The sequence below is a fragment of the Danio rerio genome, chromosome 22 (genome assembly GCF_049306965.1).
Source record: "Danio rerio strain Tuebingen ecotype United States chromosome 22, GRCz12tu, whole genome shotgun sequence".
Lineage (NCBI taxonomy): Eukaryota > Metazoa > Chordata > Actinopteri > Cypriniformes > Danionidae > Danio > Danio rerio.
This window is the reverse complement of record NC_133197.1, coordinates 10,110,001-10,136,754: the sequence shown is the minus strand read 5'-3', so window position 1 is coordinate 10,136,754 and position 26,754 is coordinate 10,110,001. Positions and strand designations below refer to the sequence as shown.

The following is a 26,754-nucleotide window of genomic DNA, read 5'->3' as shown; positions in this document are numbered from 1 at the left end:
CTATTATCAGTCGTTACATCCCAAGAATTGGTGTGTGATCTAAAAATAGGAGCCCTAACATAGCCTCCCAAATTATGCAATATTACGCACTCTGAAACCTTTGGATACGTCAAAAAATCCGGCAAGTAGCAGCCACCCATTGGCATTGTAAAAGAATGAGAGTATCCCAGACTGGCCATTGAAAATTTTAGGCGTACAAAATTGGCCGAGATTCAAATGCTGATGAGAAACATACGGCCGGTAACAATGAGTGTTCAGAGCTGCTCGAGCATCCAGCAGAGCTGCGTGCAGTTCCTACCCCTTATTCTGAATCCGCTCCTTCAACCAGCAGCATCTTTTCCATGCCCATTCATTCAGGGATCTCATGCTTTGACGAGCGTGATCTCCACCTTTCGGGCTTTCGTGAGCGCTGCATTTAAAGACCTGTGCCTCAACAAATCCTGACGGCAATACTGAGCTCATCCCTGGAGGCTTACTTGAACAAGGATTACACAGATTCTTCAGGTACATTGTCTTCATATTATATTTGCGTGAAGTTTTATTTATTTATTTTTTTTAGAAAAAACAAACAAACATCTGAATATATTACTCAAGAGTGTACTAATTGAAACTGTGATGATTAAGAATTTGCTGAGAAATACACAGTGCTGAGTAGTTTTAAGATTATTGTAGCTGCGCAAATTCTTATTTTACATAATTTTTACTTAATTTTACCAAATGATGAGTGAGATTTCCATTAAATGTCATGTGGGTGGCGTCAGAGAAAATGAGCAACATTAACAATTTGTGAAGGTCCATAAACTGTGAGCCACCTTCTAGTATCCTGATGACTAAGGCGCCTATAAACAAGATTGCTCTATAAACAATTGTTTAAGTGCAGCTGGTTCATTTTAGATCGTTTATAAATGGCAACCGCAATCATTAACATTTTCCCTTCATAGATGTTTAATTAATGCTACTGAACTAAAGCTAGTTGGCTATATTTGTGTGGCTGAAATTTGCCTGTGACTTCAAAAAAGATTTGTATTTACTGTAAAGTGCTATATTAATATGGAAATGTCAGTCACAAGTCTCGTTAAACATATTCCCATTGACTTATTCCATTGGAACTCTAATTAGTACACCAATAATTCAATTTATGTGAACATCTATCTTTATGTTACAATTAGAAAAAGCCGATTCTTAAAAATAAAGATTCTTCACTGACATTGATTAAATTTTACAATTTTTTTTAAGTCATTCTTTAAGTTCAACAGGATCTTTGCGCAACTTAAGAGGTTCTTCAGTGACCCTGCTGCTAAAACAACATGCAATTTGATGGTTTAACGCAAAAATGCCGAACTTGACATCTACTTATGTTCATGTTGACAGGACTAAACCCCCACCATGAAGGTACTTTTACTACTCGCCCTACTAACGTTATGTAATGCAAAGCCATACAAACATATCAACGTCATGGAGTTCATGAAGCATCATGACATCATGCAACAAGACGCGGGTGATTTTGATGATGATGATGACGACGACGATGACGACGATAAAGATTATGATGATTACGATGATAATTTTGTTACGGACTGTCCTGAAGGATGTCGGTGCTCAAAGAAGGTTCTCCAGTGCTCAGATCAGGGTAAGCACTTGAAACTACTTTAAAAAACTACACTGTAAAACCCAAAAAGTTAAGGTAACTCAAACCACTTGAGGAAACCGATCGCAACAAACCATTAAAGTTTAAAATCCTAATGAGTACTGTGAACTTAATCCGTTTGAGTAAACGAAGCAACTTGGGCTTGGATAGAACCCAATAAATGAAGAGAACTTAAACCAACTAAGTACTGTAATATCCAAGTTAAGTCAAGTCAAACCAATTGCAAGAAACCATTTGAGTTAAAAAAAAAAATCTAAATGAGTACTGTGAACTTCAACTTTAAGTAATAAGATATTTAACTAACTCATTACCTTCAACACTGAGTTTAAAACTCTTTTCAAATGAGTAGAATTAATTTTCAGTCAATTTTGAGTTAACCACTGATTTCATTTGATAGAGTTGACTGTTGGGTTTTACAGTGTATTAATCATGAGTTGATGATTAAGTTTGGCTGCGATTAACAAGGTATTCATGCTGACATTATGTTGTTCTTCTATCTACAGTTGTTGACAATTTGTTTACATTTATTCATTTAGCAGATGCTTTTATTCAAAGTGACGTACAAGTGAGGATAAAAGAAGCACTTCAAATCCTCAGAGGGCAGCAATATTAAGCTTATTCTACACATAAAAGCGGACGCAGCCATTGGAAACTTACTGGCTCAAGACTTACGTTCTCATTTAACGCCCATTGATTTAAGCCATAAAAAAAGCTTGTCATGATGCTTGATGTTGCAAACTAGTATTTTGTAATAAAATTATTTTATTGTTATGTATATTCATAAACACGCTTGTTTATAGAGTTAGTAGTTCCATTTTGTATCATTTGTTATTCCTAGTCACTTCTCCAATAGGCAACTGAATCGAAAATCCTAAAACAAATCTCAGAAAAGATTGCACTTCTGCATTGTAGAATAAGGTCAATATAAATGCTGTGACGAGTCTAAGTTAGTTTAGAATATTTATTTTTTTCTCCTCTGTCAAGCTCATTCAAACTGTGAAAAGCACACTCAGAATTGCACAATGTTTTTCAAGAAGCATTGGGTTTTTATAAGAAGGTGTCTGGTGCATTTGGAGAGGAAAGAGTGCATCTCCTACTCAAGATGCATTAATTCCGGTGTTAAATATACATTGTTCTATTATCGTATCTGTTTTATATTTATGAACATGTCTAAGAATTCCATATGATCATTAGAAATAATTACATGAGGCTAATTTGGCATCTAATCTGTCAGGCAACCCACTGAAATTTGCAGCCTTGCACATTCCTACAAGAAAAAAAATGAAGTCTATAAAAATCTCACCGCCTAATTTTATAAAGACAATGTCGGCATTGTTTTTAAAATGCTTGTCTTTACAGGTCTGACCAAAGTGCCAAAGGACATTCCTGCAAACACGTTGCTCCTCGACCTTCAAAATAATGACATCACGGAAATTAAGGAAGATGATTTCAAAGGCCTGGATAATCTCTATGTGAGCAGCTGACACACTCTCTTCAATGCTTTTAGTGGGGTTTTAGAGCTGTGCTTTTATACTGGGTTTACACAAGGACATCTGGAGCCATGTATTGGTAGCGGGATTATGTGGAATTCTGGACACATATTTGAGTGTTATTGATATTTGCATTTACTGTGGACCGTTTCATGCTTGTGGTAAATATTTGCTCTTGATTAGTGGTAAAATGGTTAAATGTTCTTGCTGAGGCAAAAAAAAAATAAAAACTACCGAGGGCATAAAAAAATCAGAAACAGCCCACGTTGCAAAAACAACACGGACGGTAAATCAATTTCTTTTTTTTTTTAAAGAAAATTCCACAATGTTTAGAACTGAATACACAATAAATAGAATTTAGAACAATGAGTTAATTTGAATACAATAACGCCGTGGTCAGGCCAATAGTTTGGATTTTACTTGCTCTTATATCCAATTAATTCAATAAAAAGATTTTTCCTCCCAAATATTTCCCAAGTGATATTTAACAGAGCAAGACATTTCTCACAGTATTTCCTATAATATTTGTCGTCTGGAGAAAGTCCTATTTCTTTAAGTTTGGCTTGGAAATAACAGGTTTAAATTTTAAAGGCAATATTATTAGCCTCCTTAAGAATGAGCTTTTTTTTTAAATTACTGCCTAGTTAACTTAATTAAGCTATTTAAGCCTTACAATTGCAAATGAAGCTGAATACTAGAGTCTTGCAAAATAAATAGTAAATAACTATTATATCATGTCGTTATCATGACAAAGACAAAAGACATTAGGACTATATATTAGAAAATAATATACAGTTGTCAGAATTATACAAGTCAGAATTATTAGACCCCCTTACATTTATTTTTTTTCGTTTTTAAATATTTCCAAAATGATGTTTAACAGAGCAAGGACATTTTCACAGTATGTCTAGTAATATTTTTTCTTTTGAAGAAAGTCTTATTTGTTTCATTTCAGCTAGAATAAAAGCTGCTTTTAATTTTTTTTTAAACCATTTCAAGGTCAAAATTATTAGCCCCTTTAAGCAATTTTTTTTCCATAGTTTAGAGAATAAACCATTGTTATACAATAACTTGCCTAATTACCCTAACCTGCCTAGTTAACCTAATTAACCTAGTTAAGCCTTTAAATGTCACTTTAAGCTGTATAGAAGTGTCTTGAAAAATATCTAGAAAAATAATTATTACTGTCATCACGACAAAGATAAAATAAATCAGTTATTAGAAATAAGTTATTAAAACTTTTATGTTTATGTTTAGAAATGTGCGGAACAAATCTTCTTTCCATTAAACAAAATTTAGTGAAAAAAAAATAAACAGGGGGGCTTATAATTCTGACTTCAACTGTATGTGCATTAACAACTGGAAAGCTGGAAAAAACCTAGAAATAATGCAAATTAATACAAGCTTAGATTTTCAACCCAAATGTAAACTTGTAACTCTTGCAACTCTGTTTTAGAAAAGATTTAACATTTCTGACTACAGTCATGAACCTTAATTGCTTTCCCTTTCTTCATTTGCAGGCCTTGTTTCTGCTCAATAACCAGATATCCAAAATTCATCCAAAGGCCTTCCGCAACATGAACAAGCTCAAGATTCTCCACCTGTCATACAACTTGCTGACGCAAATGCCAGAGAATCTTCCTATAAGTGTTCAATCATTGCGACTGCACGACAACAAGATCAGCAGACTTCCAAAAGGAGCGTTTAAGGGAATGCATGACTTGAATGTTTTAGGTAGGTCTCCTAAGCGATGGTCTTAAATAAACATGGTCTGAGTCAGTTGGTACGCTTGCTTCAACAAGTTGAGCTGAAATGACTTGGAATACCATTTCTCCATCATGACCTCTCTGAATCTGCTTATATAATCAGATACATGATATTACACACTATTCATGCTTCATGCAAAAACAAGTATACTTCAGTCAACTGAGCGCCTTGATTCTCAGGTAACTTACAGATCATTAACATTCTGCCCTCTAGTGTCTACATTAAGATGTGCTCCAGTTTAAAAATAGGGCTGTAAACCAAAAGGTTGTTAGTTCGAAATCCAACAAGAAGTCGTCCACATCTATTTACTCATATTGTTCTGTCAAATGCATGCATGAACTGTGAGCCACCATCTAATATCCTGATGACTAAGGCGCCTATAAACAAGATTGCTCTATAAACAATTGTTAAAGTGTAGCTGGTTCATTTTAGATCGTTTATAAACGGCTAGCGCAATCATTAACATTTTCCCTTCATAGTTGTTTAAATAATGCAACTGAACTGAAGCTAGTTGGCTATATTTGTGTGGCTGAAATTTGCTTGTGACTTCAAAAAAGATTTGTATTTACTGTAAAGTGCTATATTAATATGGACATGTCAGACATAAGTCTCATTAACCATATTCCAATTGGCTTATTTCATTGAAATGCTAATTAATACACAAATAATTCAATTTGTGTGAACATGTATTGTTACAATAAGATAAAGCCTATTCTTCCCATTTCTTGCGCCTCTAGAACTGAGTGCAAATCCAATTACAAACAGTGGGATTGATGTTGGAGCTTTTGATGACATGGCAACCCTTTACTTAAGAATAGCTGAAGCAAAGCTCACAGCCATCCCTAAAGGTAAGTATTAAGATGTTCTATGAAAAAAAAGACCTTTACAGCTAACAGAAAGTCATCAAGATGAATTTGACCAAAAAAAAAAAAAAAACAACACATATAATACATATGTGTTCCAAAAAGTGTTTTTGCAACAATGGAGATAAAAAAACAACATTCTCTTTGGATAAAGAACCATTCAATAATCTGAAGAACATGTTTTTACAGTTAAGACATTTTGTCTACTGAAAAGATACAATGGATGTTACAAGTTCTTTGTGGAATCATCAATATTTTTTTTGATGGGGGTAAAGCGGTTGTAAAATGTTTTCTAAAAAAGAAGGCATGTTTCCTAAAAAGCTTTTTAAAAAGTACTTGGGGAACCAAATATTGTAATTTTATGACATTGTTTTAAAATTTCTATATAGAAGCATTACGGATGTAGTACTTTTCCATAGAATAACAGGTTATTCAGCGTGGAAAATATATAATATATATATTTTATGACACTGTTATTAAACAAACTATGGGAAAATTAAAGCAGCTCAAGGTACATGAACCAAGGTGCCAATCTCATCGGTTGGCAAGTTTTTAACAACCACGCCCAAGGCATTTTTTTAAAATAACAATTTCATGCCTGTTGTTTTGCACATCAGTGTGCATACTCACATTAGCACCATTTGTTTAGTCACAAAGTTTTAGTAACACTGACAATAACTGCACAGTAATCAGTCTGGTGTGCACAAGCCTTAAGAGCTTCAAGGGTTCTTTAGAGTGGAAAAGGTTCTTTAAATCATTAAAATGTTCTACAAACAAAAAAAAACTGGTCCTTTTAAGAGCTCAAGTCTAATTAAATCTGTCTGAATCTCACAGATCTTCCATCTTCCCTCAACGAACTTCACTTGGACTATAACAAGATTGCCAAAGTGGAGTCAGAGGACTTCTTGAGATTAAAAGGTCTACAAAGGTAAGGTAAACCAACAACCCCTTGCGGATTAAAAAAACAGAACAGCCTAACGCTAACTCTAACTCTACAGGCTTTGGCTTGACTTCAATCAAATCAAGTACGTAGAGAATGGAACTTTCGCTGCCACTCCCAAAGTCAGAGAGATTCATTTAGACAATAATAAACTGAAGAAAATTCCTCCAGGCCTGAACACCCTGAAATATTTACAGGTGAGAAAAGATTCTTTGTGTGTTTGCATACACAGGATTCTGATTCTGAAATAAACATGCAACAGAAATATGAACATGATGTGTACACAGATCAAACAACTTTGTTTCCTCTTTTAGGTGATGTACTTACACGCCAACAGCATTGGCTACGTTGGAGTAAATGACTTTTGCCCCTCGAGAACCCGGGCTAAGAAAGCCCTCTACACTAGAATCAGTTTATACGCAAACCCAGTGAAATACTGGGAGATTCAGCCACCCACCTTCCGCTGCGTTTCCAGCCACAATTCGGTGCAACTGGGAAACCATAGAAAGTGAGAGAAAAGCTCTCATCATGCCACTGGAGGGCAGCATTATAGTAGTCAAGAACTTCAATGTAATAAATTATCGTTTCATGTCCACATGATGGCGATGTACAGAATATAATTTATCCAAAGTCCAAGAGCATCCGCAGTGGCAACAGACGCATTACTTGAATTTGTTGAGAATTCTGAAGACTCTGAATTCCCGTAAAGACAGAATCAGCTATACTGTGTGCAATAGTAACATAGGTTTTCATAGTTAATGTTTACATTTAAATATTCTCAATTTATAAATGTTAAATAACAGCTTCAATTGCGTTTTCTTTTCAGATCAGGTGCTAAATAATCTTGTCCCATGTGTTAAAGGTCTACAGGTTTAAAATAAATAAACAAGGCCAGTTCGTTTACTGTTCTACTTCATGTATTTAGATGGGCATTACTCATTGGTGCTTATTAACAGTTTAAGTCATAACAAATTATAATACTGCATGCTAAATGTTCATTATATGGTGTTTTATTCATTGCCAGTGTTTGGGACATGGACATTTTTGTCAGATCATTTTTATCAGTATCCCTGACATTCGCAAAACTGTACTTGCAGCAAGTGTTTCCTTAGCCAGCGGTGCTGTGTTTCTTGTTTCCAATTTCAGATCTTGTTGTTTTCAGAAAAATAAATACAATTTAAATAGTAAGTCTTGTTGCCCATGTTATGTCCAGCAATAACACCAAACACCAGCAGAGGGAGACTTTAAGACTTGTTTAGAGCTGTTGTTCAGGATAAAAGCAAAACTGCATAACCCATTAAAACTCTTGAAATGGCAAGAGTTCAATGAATTAGTCCATTTTTTGGTTGAAATCAAGCCAATTAATTATGTTTTATTACTACAGCAAGTGTCTCCAATTAACATCCATTTAACTTTGGAATCATTTTATAAAATTTTGATTAATGGAAAGCTGGTAATTATATGTGTGATTACTGGGAGACAAATACCTTTACAAAAACCTCACAAAAACTGACCCAAATGAAACATTTTTACTCTAAATAACAGGTTAGTAAGAATACAATTATTTGATATGAACATTTCATAAAATGATCATGATGATTATCCATCAAAGGGCTGTTAAATTGGCTGAAAAATAATGCAAATCAAGGTGGCGTGACTATGATGTGGATTAATTATTCTTTAATAACCACAACCCAAGACATTGTTCAGATGGTGTTTTTTAGGACAAAAGAGAGTATGTTTAAGAGTCTGTGCATCGCTCAGTAGAGTTCAGCACGAATTTCTTTAAAGAGCCCATATTATGGGTTTTTGAAAATGCCCTTCCATGTAGTGTTTAACAGCTCTAAGTGAAGTGAATTATCCAGCTAAGGCTTAAATATGTAAGTGTACAGTGTTTAAAACTGTTGATTCATCTATAAAAGAGTCGACTCATAGTGCTTCCAACGAGTCGTCTTGATAACGAGTCATTAGGTGTTTCGCGATGACGTATCTACAAACCCAAGTAGTTGTGCGCGCAAACCTGGGAGATTTAAAACCTGCGGCCCCGCCCTCTAACACAGAAAAAGCCACACACAAACACAAACATTGGCCGTTTCTTAAAGGAACGATAAGTAAAGAGTACTTATGGACTATGTCAGAACCTGGATCGGTTTCTTCCTCCATTTCTCAAGTGTAAGTAACGTTACGTGCGATTAAAGTTGTTGCCTCGTTTACTCTAGCTTGCAAATGTATTTAGATGTAATTTGTTACATATAACCGTGTGTACTGTATCAGGTTAACTCGCTATATTCTCATATCGTGTGTAAAGAAACGATTAAAATGTGACGCGTGACGCTTTGTTTACGGACCTCCGTGGAGGAGGGTAATGTGTGTGTGTGTGTGTGTGTGCGGTGTCCTCCGAGGAGAAGGGTAATGTGTGTGCGTGTGTGCTGTGTCCTCCTCCTCTGAGAATAATGTGTGTGTTAGTGTGTGTGTGTGTCTGTCTGTCTGTGTGTGTGTATTTGTGTGCGTGCTGTGTCCTCCTCCGAGGAGGGCAATGTGTGTGTGAAAAGAGCAGGTAGAGTGTACATTTCCTCACCAGTTTTTGCTCAATAAAATAGTTAGTCGTCAGTATTTTCAAGTCCATCGTCTTTATTTACATTCAACCACTGGCAGCCAAAATCCACGCCTTACACTATGAAGCGTGTATGAACTGTGACTACTTTTATAATGTTGATTAGCTTCTAGGCATTTCACTCTGTCTCGTGCTGAAGACAGTCAATATCGACCAATCGCAACAGACTGTCATTGGTCCAATCAGTGCAGATTAGCTTTGCGCTAAGGAGGGGTTTGGGAACAAATTAATCACTGAACGATTCATATGATAGTCGCTGGGATAATTAGGTAAAAATAAATGCAGATTACAAGATAATGAAAGTGTTTTTTGACCTTGCATGCATATCAGACTGTTGTTGACCCTATTTCATGTATAATAGGGGCTCTTTAATAATTGCAAAACAATTCATCTGACTTAACAGTGACCTTAAAACCTTGCTAATGAAAAACTCCATGACGCTTTTTACATTCTAATCCATTCTGAGGAAAAGGCCGTTAAAAATGCTTAAAATGTACTAAATAAATGAAATGGTTTTAACAATGCCCTTAAAATACTGACTTACAAAATATTGAGAAAAATACCTTTATAGTCATGCACATTAAGTTCTTACCAATATACTGTATAGCAATCAAAAAGGGGAGGTTTGATAAATTTAAAGTGGAGAAATTTGCAAAATGGAACATTTATTCATTCCTTCGACTTAATCCCTTATTTATCAGGGGTCGACAAAGTAGAAGGAACTACCAGCTATTCCAGCACAGCAGATGCCCTTTCAGCCGCAACCCACTAATAAGAGCAAAATTGAGCATTTGGCATACAAATAATTATACATACAATGTATTTTCCATACTGCCAAACCTACCTGTGCAACATACGATTAATAATAATAATAATAATAATAATAATAATAATAATAATAATAATCACAACAACAACTATTATAATTTTGTTTCTGCATTTCGGGGAGGATTTGAAAACAATAATTTTTTACTAAATTTACAATCTGTCCCTTAATTAGCATGAAGCAAAACTATACTCTCTAATAATGATTAGGGTTGATGACTGAAACTCAGCATTACACTTAAACAGTATGTAATTAGACTTGATCAAGATTGCAGGTTTGGGGGCCACTGAGCTGAGCTGCTGGAATTAGATGATTGAAATCATTCTTCTTTGCATAGAAAAAAAATCGGTAGGCCACATTTTACAAGCAGTAATCCATAAGTAACTGTAATTTGTAATTATTTTTAAACTGTTTGCACGTATGCAAACCATGTTGTATAAGCAGCTATCACATGCGTTTTGAAACGTTTTGGACTTCTTTGTCCACAAGATGTCAGTGTTGAATTGAGCCATTGTTTGCTCCACAGTCAGAATAGAAACAGAGAAGGAACAACAGCACTGCTGAGGACAGCAAACGCTTTGAGCAGACAAATGCACTTGTGAGTGGAATAATGGATATCAGCTACTGTATTTTGAATGAGTATAACATTTTTTTTAATAATTGAGCAGTTTAGTGCGAAAACCAGCAACTTATTGCATGATAGATTGTGACTTAGGAGTTATGCTGTGATGTCAGGCTTACAACTATTCTGTCAAGACCAAATATTTAAAAGCTCTGTGAAATGAATTGTTTTAGATGTTACTATCAGTATTATAGTTTTATGTATATCTTTAATCTAGTGTGCTCTAAAACAGTGGCAAAATTTACATTTAGACGATATAAACATTCAAAGCTCGCAGTTTGTCACTTCCGCCTAAATGGATTAACACATTTTTTTTTTTTTTTGACATCAACTCATACTTCAGTTTTTCATCAAATCTTCTGACCAATCTAATGCTCGCTACATGCCGCACCCCCTTCAAGACACTTCTCATTTGCGTTTTTTTATTTGATGCACTTGAGCTCAACCACTCTCTCTGGCAGAGCTGTGATAAAACTAAATGCTATTAACTGTTTCGTTTTTTTAAAAAGGGGAGAGGTTATTACATGTCCTGCCCTGTCGTCATGTTTCATTTGAGATTACGTCAAAGTTCGAATAAGAAATGCACATTTCAAAGCACTTCACAGGACCATAAGGGTGTACTCACACTAGGCACAATTGCCTTTTTATTTTTATTTGCCTTTTTATTATTTTTAGTCATTTGGGAAGCAGTGACATGCAGTTAAATCTTTTGCTGAACCAATCCATCACTTTTGACGCTCCACAATTGAGCGCGATACAGAGAACGGACCCGAAAAATGGGAGTCAAACATGGCCAGACTCGGTTCGGATAGCCTAGTGTGAGTACACCCTTAAATTGAAATGTGTTGCATAGATATTGTGATAGGTCAGGATAATTTGTTTATATTTTTATATTTTGCCTCGTTTCCACTGAATGGTACAGTATGGTATGGTATGGTTCGGTACGGGTCACCTTTATCAGGTTTGTGTCTCCACTGCCAAAGGGTACTAATGGTACCTTTTTAGTAGGTATGGCACTCGACAGAAAGTTGCAGTCGACGTCATTCTTGCTTCAAGCAAAGAGCTTAGAATGACCAAGAGGCGACACTCTTGTGTAATTTGGGAAACAGCCACTAGAGGGCGCGGCAGCCATTTTGGAATTAAAACTCCAATAGAACAACAGCAAATTATAAGTCTGTAAAGTAAACTATTAAAAGTGCTGATGATTGTGTTGTGTTGTATTGTCGTCTTTCAGGTTGTATCTCAGCTTTAATGAGCTTTTTAAATAAATAAATAAAAAACAAAGCAGCTGCTTGCCATCGTGACAGTAATGAGATCCAATGGACGACCGATCACTTTCACTCCAAAATGGCGGAATCCAGGGCTCGTGCTGGGCGCTGCTGTTGCAATGGAACGTTCTATTGAGTGTCGCCTCTTGGTCATTCTAAGCTCTTTGCTTCAAGTAAAGGCCTCGTGAACAAAAACAGGACACACACACAGATTCTGCCCTTCTTCTTGGCTTTGTGGCTGTTCATCAAGACGAGGACAAGCTTTGTTTAAGCTTGTTATTATAAGTATATATTATAACGGTGTAATGTCTCGGCTGTGTATTTAAAAATGGCGCTTCCTTTGTTTTTATTCTCCTGGCTTAGCTCTACCCTTTGTAAAGGGTACCCAAAAAGTGGTACGGTATGATTTGCTTTTTTTTACCTTTTTGACAGTGGAAATGGGCATAAAAATGTACCGTCTGTACCATACCGTAACACTCAGTGGAAACAGATCTTTAATGAGCACTTTTAAACTTTTAATTTATTATTCAATTTCAATAATTCTTTTTTGTGTTTAAAAAGTTATTTAATATCATCCAACATCATTTTGTGGCTTTTTTGAAAATAATGGTTCAGGCTTTGTTCAGACCATTTTATCCATTTAGGATAAAAAAGTATCAATTTAACCAAATATCTACAAGTTTCAACAACAAAATAAGTAATCGATCAGTTATTAACAGTTAGCCAAATTATGTTAGCATTCCCAAAATAAACCAAATATCATACCAAATACCATAATGTATTACAAAATTTCCAAAAAGCAATGTATCCTACCACTACCTATCAGTTACTCTATTGAGCACTGTGAGATTCAGGTCTGCTGTACAGTAGCTCAACTCTAACCGTACATGTGTTATATAGATCTGATATTGCTCCCACCTATGGGCATAATATAACGCATTTGTGTTAAAACCATTTCATAACATTTATATTATTAAAAATGCATTGTAAAATTGGTGAATAGCAGGCCTCATTTTGAACACTGTATGTAGTAGACTGCAGCAAAACCGATGTGATTTGGATCACACAAATTTTGTTCCTGTAATATAATTTGGGTCTGAATAGGTTAAGATATGGGAGGAAAAAACAACACAGAGGGGTGGAGGCTAGAGGGAGAGAGAGAGAGAGAGGTTCTGCTCAGGAAACATATGGAACAAATCTTCAGGTTGGCCTGATCTACTGCTGCCACGTCTTGCATACCGGCGGCTCCAAAAAAACTCACAACAGGTTTGGATCATTTAGGATCCCTGAGCCCCAGAAAACACCTGAGGGATTCGGACACATGGATTTGAAATGGTTTAAAGGCTACAATACGTTTCCTCCTCACACTTACTGTAAATGTTTCAATGTCAACAATCCTGAACAGTGACTTTTCCACTTGTGTGCAATAATATTAGACCTGGTTTATCTGAAACTATTAAACTTATAGTATTTTTGAGCTTTTAAATAAAGCTAATTTCATAAGCCCAAAATTTGACAGCATAAAAGTGAAGAGATTATTAAAGTTCTAGTTTAGATCACCTCATGTTTCCCTCCAATCCAATTACCCTGCAGAGTAAATACCTTTGAACCAAGACAGCAAACAACCACCCAGCTTGTTTTTATCAGCTCTTTCTAAGAGGGCCACCAGAACACTTCCCACCTCTGGAACATTTTCTGCAAAGTCTCTAAAACACGGTCTTGTTCAGACGCACACTTGTGGATTAATTAGAGGTTTTTAATGATTCTGATAATCCATTAAATACAACATGTGTTATTTGCATGAAGACTTTCTTCACTGCATGCTTTGACTCTATAAGCTAATTTTGAATTCAACTAATTGGTTTCACTTTTGTGGAAAAAAGAAAGCTTGTTTTATCAGTCACCTACAGTTAAACAGCCGAGTTTTACTATTTTTGAATCCATTTAGCTGAGAAATTATATTATGCTACGTAACCAGCTAGGAAACTAGAAAATCAGTGCTGTAAATAACATTGCACCTGCTGCCGCCATGGTACAGCAGCAATTTTCCTTGATTAGAGGTCTTGTATTGTTCGCTATATTGAAACGAAAATGAAATTGTTTTTAACTATTGAGTAATCGTCTATCTAATGATGTAATGTGATTTGATTGATTGTGGAATAAGAGGGTGGAGTGAAAAGATTGCGTCACACACTGAAGAAGGCATTGTACCCAATCGCTGTGTTTTATATCTCCTAAGAATGTAAAATAAAGCTATATAAAGTAATTATTTAATGAATGTGAATTACGACCTTCTGCTTGATTAGTACTCCGAACTATAAGTATAGCTCCTAGCCATATTGACCCAGAACTTTTTTTTTTGGTCAGTCTTAGTATATGACTTAACTACAGAAGAGTTAAGCTTTAAATAGGAAAACTATCAAAACCTTTTGAGTTTTTGGAGCAGCAAACAATTTTGCGTTTAATAGACGTCTAAGCGTAGACAGCTTGGCTAAAACAGGGCTAAACTTGGGCTGTCATTGAAAATCTAAAAGATGTCTAAGAATAGCCCAAAACTAGACTAGTTATCAAATAGACAGATTAGTCAGACACTATATGGTAGTCATTCATTTCTGTTTTTTGATGACTAGTCTAGATTTGGCCTACTCGTCTATTAGATTTTCACTGACAGCCCAAATTTAGCTTTGTTTTAGCCAAGACGACTATGTTTAAACGTCTATTAGACATCTATTAAAAACAAAAAATGCTTGCTGGTTAATGATCCAATCCGATTAAATTAAGTATGCTAAGCTAAGATAAAAGTTTTCCCACCACATCTGGAGATCGGCTGAATTGATAAAAAAAAAAAATGTATAAAACTCAACTGTTTACCACAAGAGGAGATAATTTTTTAAAAAGTGGAAAAATGTAATACTTGAAAATAAGGGCACTGGTCAAATTTCTAGAACACTTTTGGATCCTTCCAGTTACTGGTGTAAATCTGCAACTGGTGGTCATTTCCTTCTTTATCAAACAAACTCTGTTTAACTAGCAGACGAACAGTTGAAGTGTCTAGTGTATATGGAAAGGAGACGTGTGTATCAACGATGTTGTCTATCTAGGGCAAATAGAATTTTAAGGGATCTAACCCACCCTGGCCATAGTCTGATCACGCTCATGCCATCAGGCAGGTGTTACAGAAGCCTGAGGAGCAAATCAGTGCGGTTTCGTGATAGTTTTTATCCTGTCATAATAAAACCTTTGAATGATACCATATCTTAAACAGTATTGATAGCTAGTATAAAATAATTAATCAATAAATAGTTAAACAAGCAAAAATTGCTAACATTAAAACTATTATAACAAATGGTGCAATAGGTATTTAAGTATTAAGTTATTCCATTCAGAGATTTCTTAAATTCGGCCGTATTTTATACAACTAGATTTTATATATTATTATATTTATAGATTTTATAGTGTTTGTATAGTTATGTTTTTATGTTCTTGTTGGGTCTGATGCTATACGTTAAATAGATCTTCATTAAAATTTATTGTGATGTTTTGAGTGACAAATAAAAGAAACTGAACAACAAACAACAGGTGATGTTTCAAGCACACTCACTTTTGTGAAGTACACTTAGAATTGCATTCTTTCCAGAAATATGATGTGTTTACCAGAAAGTGTCTAGTGCATATAGAGAGCAAAAGAGTGTGTGTACTACAGGTGGTTTGTCAAACCCACTCGCTTTTGTGAAGTACGTTCAGAATTGCACCCTTTCCAGAAATATGATGTGTTTACCAGAAAGTGTCTAGTGCATATAGAGAGCAAGAGAGTGTGTACTACAGGTGGTTTGTCAAACCCACTCGCTTTTGTGAAGTACACTCAGAATTGCACAACGATTTCAAGAAATATTAAGTTTTTACCAGAAACTGTCCAGTGCATATGGAGAGGAAACGAGTGCATACACTACAGGCGATGTTTCAAGCACACTCACCTTTGTGAAGTACACTTAGAACTGCACGCTTTCCAGAAATATGAAGTGTTTACCAGAAAGTATTTAGTGCATATGAAGAGCAAAAGAGTGTGTATGCTACAGGTGGTTTGTCAAACCAACTCAACTACATGTGGTACACTCAATATTGCACAATTTTCAGAAATATGGAGTCTTTACGAGAAAATGTCAAGTCCATATGGAGAGGAAAAGAGTGTGAATCCTACAGGCTCACATGCATTAAGTACACTCAGAATTGCACAATGTTTTCCAGAAATATGCAGTCTTTATAATATGCAACTATCACTGCTGATTTATAATTTCGATCACTGCTTTTTCCAGAAAATATTTTGTTGTTGTTGTTGAACTGCAAGCTCATCCACAACTAAAAGATTAAGACATTATTTCTAAGAAAAAAATTGATCTCCAATGTATGTGCATTTGTTTATTCTCATTGCTCACGCCAGTGCCGACTGCACGCAACTGCACTTCTTTCCCAAGCCCAGATGTTATTGTAAAGCCACCACAAATAAGTCAGACTGAAGTTTATCAAAGACCAAAAAAATATATAAATGGCCTGCCAACACAATAAAGCTTTTATTTCACTCAGTTTTCACCCCCTTCCTCACAAAAAATGCCCCAAAAGAACCTCTCGGGACTGCAATCCTGGCGGTTCTTGTTTTTTCTCAGCCCGCAGTAGCGCTCATGCTGCAGACTTCTCAACGTCTGCCATGTGGGCAGCAGCAAAAACAAATCTTCCAGCTGACAGAATGAGTGCTGAGGGGTCTGTCTAGCCAAGTCAGAAAAAAACTGAAAAACACATACACAAAAAAAAAACGACACTCTCTAGACGGGTCATAAGAGACCGTCTGTGGTTTAACTCTGATACAGTGCAAGCGCTGGAAAAAGCAATCATGTTGCAGAAGGCCTCCACAAAGTGTGCTAGAAATGTCTAAACCAATTAAATCGAACCCACTTAATTATCGGCGATGCATTTTTAAGGCCGTATTCGTCATCGTTCAGTTTAAACAAAACTCTTTACCAACACTGGCTGAAGTTCCCATTTTAATTTACTACGCATACAGCATAAACATTTACCTGAATATAATAACACAAACTATGCACAAAGCCTTAGCTGCAACACCTGTTCCGAGTCTGGCCTTAATTTAGTGGGTTAACTTTTTACTGTCCACATGCAACAATGTGGACTGGATACTAGGCCATTCCTTCCAGATCGATGTCTGGAAACTTCAGCCTCACCTCAACTCGACAAAAGGGGAAAAGAAGAATCAGATGAGACCACGAGGCTTCACTGAGGTCACCGAACACCACATGCGACCAAAACGCTTCCAGAATCCTTTCCACGGCAAAGAGGCAGATCTTAATCTCTCCCGAAACATCTAATGCTTCTGTGGGGGAAACCACAAGGGTAATCTTTCACGCTCGTCCCAGGAGATAAAACAACTTCCCGCTTTAGGCAACATCATTCAAGCTGAAGGGGTTTCAACTTGGCCTCCGAGAGAGATATTCAATCCCACAGGTATGAAATGATGATTCTAAAGCAGTTATTAAATCACTTCTGTTATGATTGTTGTTAGATATTTGGTGGTAGATCTGCAACGTTTGGGGGCAAGACATTGCTCTTTAATCTAACTAGTGCACATTTTCAAGTCAATTCCCAAAACTTAATGCAATGCAACTACCATTTATTTGCCAACAGATTAGCAACAGCTGTAAAGAAACTGATATTTTCAGATTTTAAATCATGTACTTAACAAACAAGTCTTAATTTCTTGCATTCAATGGGGAAAATGAATGTAAACCTTCAGCCAGATGTGGCTTCCAAATATGAGAGCGATTCCTATGATTGATTAATGAAAAAATGAGCTTCAGATTTCTAGAGTAAGTCATGATTTAACTGAGAGGCATTCAAATAATAGCCAACATACCAGCCTGTCGAAGCTCTGCAGAAGACAAGAAAATTACTTCAGAGTCGTATTGAGTAGTTACAGTAGTTAAATTATATTTCAAAAATTAAACCTGCTGTGTTTTTTGGATCCTTGATCTAGCTGCTTTGCCAGCTCGCATTATGACTATGACCAAACACTGTTTTTTTTAAATGTAGGAGAATATTACATCAAATATAAACAACAATCCAAGAAGACAGGCTTCTTTCATTTTACAAGGGAGTGTTCGCCTCTACAAAATGGATGTTTGTGTTTAGAAGTGAAAAACTAAACATAAATACCTATTAATACTAGGTCAGTCAACCACTAAAGCCTCGACTTCAACAGGCACAGTAAAAACCCTGCTGAGATAATTCATGCCAGACGTTACAACAGAAGAAAACACTAACGTAGTATCCAGATTTATAAAGAAATGTTATTTTAGTCATCTGTAAAAGCACGAAACCTCTTTAGGTAGACAAAATAAGATTAAAAACCTAGTTGTAGTTTGTTTTAGCTGTCTAATAACATTGCTTTCTGTGAAACCCAGCCCACTTAAATATGATTGTAAACAATTACTGATGATGATTGTTATTACATTCAATTTAAAATAAGTCACTTTGGATAAAAATGCTAAACGACTAAATGTAAATGCATATCCTTTAATAAGACACAGATGGCAGGTATATCCGCAGTAATCCAAATGTGAATTATGATTATTTGTAGATGAGTCGCTGGTGGATAATATTAAAGACTAATTATGCAAATATTAACTGCACTGTAAAACCCACAAAATTAAGGTAACTCAAACCATTTGAGGAAACAGATTGCAACAAACCATTTAAGTTCAAAAACTAATCCTAATGAGTACTGTGAACTTAATCTATTTGAGTAAACTAAGCAATTTAAGCACAGTAAAACCCAATAAATAAAGAGAACTCAAACCAACTGAGTACTGTAAACCCAATAAGTTAAGGCAACTCATTCTGTTTGAGAAAACCAATCGTTACAAACCATTTGAGTAAAAAAAAACTAACCTATATGAGTACTGTGAACTTACTCCATTTAAGTTGAAATAATGAGGTATTTAATCAACTCATTACTCAACACTGAATTTAAAACTCTTTTCAAATGAGTGGAATAAACTTTCAGTAAATTTTGAGTTAACTACACTCATTTCGTTTGATAAAGTTGACTGTTGGGTTTTACAGTGTACATTCTCTAAAATAAATACGTGTTTTAAATGCATTTTTTTCAATTGTTGCATTGTTCTTAAAGCAGAAAGTGTGAAAATAGTTTGCGTGTTGCAACATGTCAAGATATTCCCATTAAAATCTGAAGGCAAGATGACACAAAACCTACTTATTTTATAGAGGGACTTTAAGCTAATTTCTGCGAATGTGCCAGATTGGAAAAGCAAGCTTGTGCAACATGTTTCGCAATTCGCTGCATTGCAAAGTTCAAGTTTTAGAAACTGCAAATTTAATTGACATGATTGCATGAGTCCATTAGAATATCAAAATGAGAACTGTACAAAAATTTTAAATATGGAGCAATCGTTTGTTTATCAGTGTCACATCAGCTTGGTTTCCCATTGGGAATTATCAAAGGCTAGAACTAGACGTGAGCCATCAACGCAGTTGCGTTTTTTCTGTGCTAGTTGTTCGGTGTCATTTTGGTGTGTCCTGCACTTAAAGGCACAGTATGTAATAGTTGCCACTAGAGAGCGCATATTCACAACAAACAAATGTGTAGTTTGATGACAGAGTGACAATGTGGAATCATGAGAGTTTGAAAAGAAAAAAAACTTGATTTACCAAGATTTACTGGTGGTGTCCTAAAAGAATTTGACGGGCTGAACGAAATTATTTCAATTATACTCTCATTAAAATATAGCAAGTTCAAACCCCTGTTGGAAACTGTCTTTTGTGTTTGTTCCAAACAGATAAAAGAAAAAAGCAAACTAAACCATGACATTGGCGCAGCTCTTGACAATACTGTGTCTGTTTTTGCTCACTGGAGTTCTGGTATTTTCTCAAGACTACGAAGAAACCAACTATTCAGACTACGACACGGACGCCATCTCTCTGCCTGAAGCTCCACCACTTTCTGTAACTCAACAACCCGATTATGATTCCCAATTAATATATTCATACGACTGTGCCAGAGAGTGTTTCTGTCCCTCGTCTTATCCCTTCGCCATGTATTGCGACCACCAAAAACTCAAGGAAGTTCCCAACATCCCAAGGCACATCCGCCACTTGTACATCCAGCATAATGACATAGAAGAGATCACCTCAAAGCCTTTCATCAACGCCACGTCCCTGAGGGAAATCAACCTCAGCTACAACAAGCTCCAGTCATCTAAGGTGGATAAGGATGTCTTCAAAAGGCTCAAAGACCTTACGCAGTTACACCTTGAGCATAATAATCTGGAAGACATCCCTTCTCCTTTGCCAAAAACTCTTAAAAGGCTTCATCTGGGATTCAATAAAATTTCAAAGATAGCGGCTGACGCTACACGAGAGCTTACAAAACTTACAGTGCTGGACTTGGGCAGCAACAGACTAACAGATGCAAGTATTAAAGGCAAGATTCTATCTGGCATGAAGAGCCTCATGCAAATCATCCTGTGCAACAATAAGCTGAAATCCATGCCAGCAGACCTTCCAGAATCGATTCAGCAGATATCTCTGGAAAACAACTCAATAGTCTCTATACCCGAGGGTTACTTCAAGAAGACTCCCAATCTCGTGTCCCTGAGAATGCCGCACAATAAACTCAAGTCTGTTGCATACAATGCCTTTAATCTGTCCAAGCTAATGGAGCTCCATTTGGGTCATAACCAGCTCTCCAAACCGTTTTTTGTTCCCAGGAACTTGGAACATCTGTATCTAAATCACAATGACTTTAAAGGTAGGTTTAAACCTCAAGGCAATTTGGAGGCCGGTTTCAAAGAAACAAATAGAGACATGTACTTACATATTTTCTGTTTTATTTCACAGCCTTATATCATGTTTCACTCTAAACAGTCAATTTATAAATGCATCTCAATAACTGTAATGAAAAAATTGATAGTTAAAAAGGGAAAAGTTCACCCAAAAAGAAAAATTACCTCATCATTTACTTTTCCTGCTGCAGATTTAAACCCAAGTTTTTTTCTTCTGTTTAACACAAATGAAGACAAATAGACTTCCACAGAAGGAAAAAACAATACCATAGAAGTCCAAGCATCCTTCAAAATATTTTATTTTTGTGTTTAACAGAAGAAAGAAACTCAAATAGGTTTTAAGTGAAGAGTGATTAAATAATGACAGATTATTCAATTTGGGTTGAACTATCCCTTAAAGCCAAATTACAAGCAGATGGATAATCAAATCTCTCATAAATCAGTGTTTAAATTATTCAATCAAATGTTTTGAAGATTTGTTAGTGACCGAGTGAGCAATTGAAAGCAAAACCATGTGTTACTCTAATTTCCCGATGGCTCTTCAGTTGATTTGTTTGGAAGTACTTAAAGTTGGTAAAATAAGCTAACACAATATGTCGGGTCTAAAACGTATAACCTAAAATGTAAATGAGCTGGAATTGTATAAAATTGATGGAAAATTTGTTGTGATTTGGGTAAAACAGCACCATTTAAAAAAAAGATCTTAATTTTTGGAGCATCACAAGGGAAAGCGAAACTATTTTTTTATCAAACAACATCATTCATACAATAAATGTTTTCAAAAGAAGCCACAACCCTAACCATCAATGAACAGATAATGTGTAAACCAAGGTTATTATAGTTAACAAAAATGAATGAAAAAACAAAACCTACAATTGAAAAATTTAAAATTTTAGCAAGCACGTCCTTCATTTTCATCTTTGTGAATGTATTTAATACAGACTGTAATCCTTTTAGAATTTACAGAAATTACTTCGCGCTGCCAGGAGTTTGACCCGTACGGCACCTCAGAGTCTGTAATTCTGATGCCATTGGCCAGATCAAGCAGGTCCTCCACCAGCCATGCTCCCGCGACAAACAAACAATGAGTGGACATGACAGCAGCATGATGACAGCACTAAATACAAGACGAGCAGACGTCTTGTTAATTTAACACATTTGTGCCCAATAATGGGTTTTATTTCTGTATTAGTGATCGCGACCGCAAACAAATCTTTCTTTTCTAACTGAATCTTCCATATGAACTGGTTGAACTAATTAACCAATTCGAACAGAATCATCTGAAACTATTCGCGTCTCCAGTAACGTTAAGCACTTATTCACAAACTACTTAATTTTTACATGCCTTATACCCCACTCTGACTCACAATAAACCAATAGATACTGAGTTATTCAGTTATTAGAACAGTACACGGATGACTGATTTGAGAAGCGGTTTACTGATAATACTGTGCATGCATGATTCAGTGAACCGAACACAAACAGTACATGGCAGCCTGCTTTGACTAAACTAAACTTGAACAACTGCAGCACGGGTAATCCGAGGGCTTGATCTGAGATCTGGCAAAACGTAAGTTTATCTCTTAACAGAAAGGCGCAATGGAATTTAAATAAGTGAATCATGCTTCAGTTGGGTTGCAAAACTTAATTATAACAAACTTTTTAGATCATGCTGATGTTTTAACTGACTGAACTGATTCTGAATCTTGCACCTAACAAATATCCTAATTTACTAAAAACAATAAACAAAAAACTAAAACTATTGCTGAAACTAATTAAACTAAACTAAAACTAAGCAATTTCAAAATATAGAAACTAATAAAAACTAGTAAATCTGCCTCTAAAAACGAATCAAAACGAACTGAATTTAAAAACAAAAAGTCCAAAATGAAATAAAAACTAAAACTAATGAAAAATTTATTCAATTTTAAAACTATTATAACTTTGGTGAAAACATACAAATGAGATTAAACAAATATTAAAAAATATTAAAAATATATAAATGAAGCACTAAATTACAAAAAATTGGATTTTAGATAGAGATAGGATATATTTTAGATAGATAGGGTCTTAGATAGAGATCATGTTGGCTGGAAGCATTTTGAGTAACATTTAGCTCACTATTTACTCTACCTAATTTACTCACTTTACCTTACTCTACCTCAAGGGCTGCAAACCTTTAGGAGGTTCTTTCTTCTGTTGAACACAAAAGAGGTTATTTTGAAGAAAGCTGAAAACCTTTAACATCTATTGTGGGAAAAACAAATATGACAGAACTCAATGATTCCAGGTTTTCAGCTTTTTTCAAAACAACTTTCTTTTCAGTGAAACAAAAGAAAGAAAGAAAGAAACTCATAAAGGTTTGGAACAAGTAAAGTGTGAATAAATGTTGACAGAATTTTCAATATTGTTAACTAGTCTTTAATTTGACAAAAATAAAAACACTATTCTATGATATTCTATTATAACAAACTGACCCAACCCTGTAATATACAGACAAAAATGAATGACTCCTCATCTTGTTGCAGATCTGAATATCTCTCTAATGTGTCCATCACTGGATCTTGGCCACCCAAATATGCTGACCTACATTCGTCTGGACAACAATAAGCTGAGCGGACCAGTGGACTACTACGCTTACAGATGTTTCCCAAGGCTGATCATGATATTTTATGGACACCAAAGGAAAGACGATGAAGATGACTCTGAGAAATCTCCCAAAAAATACGAAAAACCTGACCGACCAAAAAAGCCCGGAGGAAGCAAGGCTATTGACACAGAGGTCTGAGATGTGTCATGCATAGTTCGACAAACCAACCGATTCAATATTCACTTCAAGTAAATCAAGATGATTGAAATATTATTAAAAACATATATTAGTAACTTTAAATCTTCCATTCCTTGTTGGTTGAAAATTCTATTTGACTTTATGCATGAACGTGTTTAAAATGAGTTGCCATTTACAGAAAATTAGCTTTTTTTTATTACTTTTTGCTCCATGAATACAGTAAAAAAAAAAGTTTATCAATCACTTCAATGCATGTAAATGTGTGCCAGATAAATAAAGCTACTTTTTTCTGGTGAAATTATTGTTTAGTGTTTTTTAAGATGGAAAAGTATAATGCTTGGTTCACACTAAACGTGAAATGAGGTATTCGGATGAGTGAATTATAAGCGTGTAAATATACACTGGTCTCACAGTTCAGTTCGGTTTGATTGCGATTGTCATGTCATCGATTTGGTTCAATTCAACATCACAGTATGTCTTGATGCATTGATGATGGACCGCATCCTCAATTTTACTTAATATTTATAAGTATTTTGTCATTAAATACAAGCAGTCAGAAAAATAAACAGAAACGTGGTCGACCAAAACATCTTGAAGATATTAAACATTAAAAAGTGATAGTGGCATAATGACCAGCTAGTGGGAGAGCTGGAGCTTTTACAGTGTGCCGTTAGCAGTAACATAAGGAATATTAGGTTCCTTCAGCATCAGTGAAACTTACAAGCAGCAAAATGTGCCCAGATCTAGGCTTTTTAAAAAGTTGGAGCATTTAAATTACTCGATTTTTAATTGCATCTACACGCATGTGCGTGTTACCTTCAGACCGTAGATTACTACTCATTTGCATGTCTCGACTCCCACACTCATAGTATGCTACTTGCGAGGGTTTTTTGACATACTATACGCTTGTTAAGTGGTGACGTGTTTGTGACGTATGTAATACTGTTTCCAATGGTCCAAGCCGCCATTCATTTGATTGGAAAAATCATTCGTTTATGGTCACGTTTTATTCCTATCACACATTAAAGTTAATTTTATATAAAATCATAGTGTAGACAACAATCTCTTCGCTTGCTGCATAACAAATACCAAAAATGTAACAATTTAAAAAAAATATTAATCACTTTCTAGCCATCGGATAATAGGCAATGGACATATGTACTGCGATCGTGATTTTCGAAAGCATTAAATCGCTTTGTAAACGTTTATTATTCCCATTTCATGAGTCTCCCCATTCAGTTGAATAGCGCACTTGGACCTGGAAGCCGCTTCGCGTGACGTCACACTTAACAAGCGGATGTCAAGACATACCTTGCCATATTATGTCAGAAAACGCTCACAAGTAGCATACTATCGGTGTGGGAGTCAAAAAATTTCTGACATACTATGGTATGTCTACTGTAAAAGTTCCAGCAACTGAAATTTGAGTGAGGGGTAAAACATCCCGAGTAAACTAGAGCTAGTGATGGGGTTCTGTGTTTGGTATGAATCAAGCAAAAAGGGGGACGCACATCGGATGCGCCACACCGCACCATGCATTTTAGAATTCTAAACATAGATTTCTATCAGGGTACGCACACTAGTGTTGCAAGTCGAAAGCTGTCCACAGTGCCCAGTTACAACTCAGGATACTGTTCATATTTCTGCCGTCTGAATAGATGACTCTGAGTCATGCCGTGCCACCTGAATAGTTGGTCTGGTGTGCGTTACTTCCAACTGTCACATGCGCTTAACAATACAACATAAATGAAAAAGAAAATAATATGGTGGTTCTATTGCAAGCCAATTTAATAATAGTTCATTAGGTTACTTGATTAAACATATTAATAAATAAATAAAAACAAACTTCTTAACCATTTTAGCTGTAATTGCTAAAATACAAACCATATTTCGGTAGACTTGCTAACTAAATGCTGATTCAGTGTAAAAATCGAAAATTACTATGACAAATGATCGAAATTACTGATCACATTAGCATTCAACTCCTTTATTGTTTAATTTGTACTAATTGCACAGAGCTTGCGTGACTGACTAGCTGTTCACAACCCACTGACAAACTACTAACGGAACAAATATATCGCTTTGCACATTCTTACACCCTAGTTATTTAGGTGGTTACATCTGAATAAATCAAGTCATGAAGTTTAAAAAACCACACTGACGGAGAAATGTACCGCAAAAGATCAACTCTGTAGGAACGTTTCTAAGTATCTGACCCTTTTCCTAGTACAGTAAATGTTTACAGGTTGGTATAATTGCTAACACACCTGTTATGTTATTCAATCTCTAATTCCATGGCTTCCATGTTTATCTCAAGGGGCCGAGGTGCCTTTCATACTCTGTAAAGTTGCAAAAAAGGAGTAAATCAGTCACATGTTTTCTATTAAACATGTTTTCTTCACCTTAATCTTCAAGTGCCTGTTTAATAGAGGAGCTCTGTTTCCTTTTTATGTTTTTAATGAAATGTATCTAGGCAAATGTAATTTAAATTACACAGAAGAGACTGGAAACAGGTACATGCAAAAATAGACGACACAGATTAAAAGATTTAGGAAATTTTGATCAGTGCTAATGTCCTGCTATCTTAATTATTACTGTCCTAACACTTGTTTTAAATCAATGTTTAGAAAAATATAGACAAAACCCAAGATTGGAATAATTTTTTGTTATTGTATTGTGCAATTTTATGCAAATCTAAGCAATAAAATCTAAACGCAATCCAATCAGTGTTTGGTTACTACACAAAAAGAAGTTAATTACGTCATTAAAATTATATTTAAATTACTTTTCTAATTACTTCCACAGCGGCATAGTGGCTCAGTGATTAGCACTGTCGCCTCACAGCAAGAATGTCGCTGGTTCGAGTCCCAGCTGGACCAGTTGGCATTTCTGTGTGGAGTTTGCATGTTCGCATGGGTTACCTCTGGGTTCTCCCATTTCCCTTACAGTTCAAAGACATGCGCTATAGGTGAATTGAATAAACTAAATTGGCTGTAATTTATGAGTTACGGTTGAAAGGGCATCCGCTGCGTAAAACATATGCTGGAATAGTTGGTGGTTC

At 35.6% G+C, this 26,754-nt stretch overlaps 3 protein-coding genes across 6 annotated transcripts in view; 2 read left to right on the top strand and 1 right to left on the bottom strand.

The window, feature by feature from the left end:
* The window catches only part of cenpp (centromere protein P), a 74,764-nt gene that overhangs the window by 27,223 nt on the left and 20,787 nt on the right, over window positions 1–26,754 (bottom strand). Inside the window, exons 7-8 of one of the 4 annotated variants that reach the window (XM_073936445.1) lie at window positions 25,961–26,032; window positions 16,589–17,418 (exon numbers count right to left, since the gene is read on the bottom strand). The exons of 2 other annotated variants lie outside the window; for them this stretch is intronic. In XM_073936445.1, the coding sequence (XP_073792546.1) occupies window positions 26,006–26,032 (27 nt within the window). In that variant the 3' untranslated portion in view covers window positions 16,589–17,418; window positions 25,961–26,005. Of the gene's footprint in view, window positions 1–16,588; window positions 17,419–25,960; window positions 26,033–26,754 lie in introns of those variants that run through there. One more of the 4 variants, XR_012397358.1, reaches the window with a different exon arrangement.
* Window positions 350–7,896, top strand: aspn (asporin (LRR class 1)). The gene is made up of 8 exons (NM_131713.2): window positions 350–504; window positions 1,372–1,630; window positions 3,008–3,120; window positions 4,659–4,872; window positions 5,643–5,753; window positions 6,603–6,696; window positions 6,767–6,905; window positions 7,023–7,896. Exons 2-8 carry the CDS (start codon window positions 1,387–1,389, stop codon window positions 7,218–7,220), a joined length of 1,113 nt encoding a protein of 370 aa, NP_571788.2. The 5' UTR covers window positions 350–504; window positions 1,372–1,386; the 3' UTR covers window positions 7,221–7,896.
* Window positions 17,235–23,991, top strand: omd (osteomodulin). The gene is made up of 3 exons (XM_017353401.4): window positions 17,235–17,549; window positions 19,901–20,871; window positions 23,434–23,991. Exons 2-3 carry the CDS (start codon window positions 19,926–19,928, stop codon window positions 23,691–23,693), a joined length of 1,206 nt encoding a protein of 401 aa, XP_017208890.1. The 5' UTR covers window positions 17,235–17,549; window positions 19,901–19,925; the 3' UTR covers window positions 23,694–23,991.

Bases quoted from the DNA above. Each gene is read 5' to 3' on its own strand.
- aspn (NM_131713.2), top strand. From the start codon at position 1,387: ATGAAGGTACTTTTACTACTCGCCCTACTAACGTTATGTAATGCAAAG. The intron at 4,873-5,642 runs GTAGGTCTCCTA...TTGCGCCTCTAG, and splicing joins GCATGACTTGAATGTTTTAG to AACTGAGTGCAAATCCAATT. The intron at 6,697-6,766 runs GTAAGGTAAACC...CTAACTCTACAG, and splicing joins AGATTAAAAGGTCTACAAAG to GCTTTGGCTTGACTTCAATC.
- omd (XM_017353401.4), top strand. From the start codon at position 19,926: ATGACATTGGCGCAGCTCTTGACAATACTGTGTCTGTTTTTGCTCACT. The intron at 20,872-23,433 runs GTAGGTTTAAAC...ATCTTGTTGCAG, and splicing joins AAATCACAATGACTTTAAAG to ATCTGAATATCTCTCTAATG.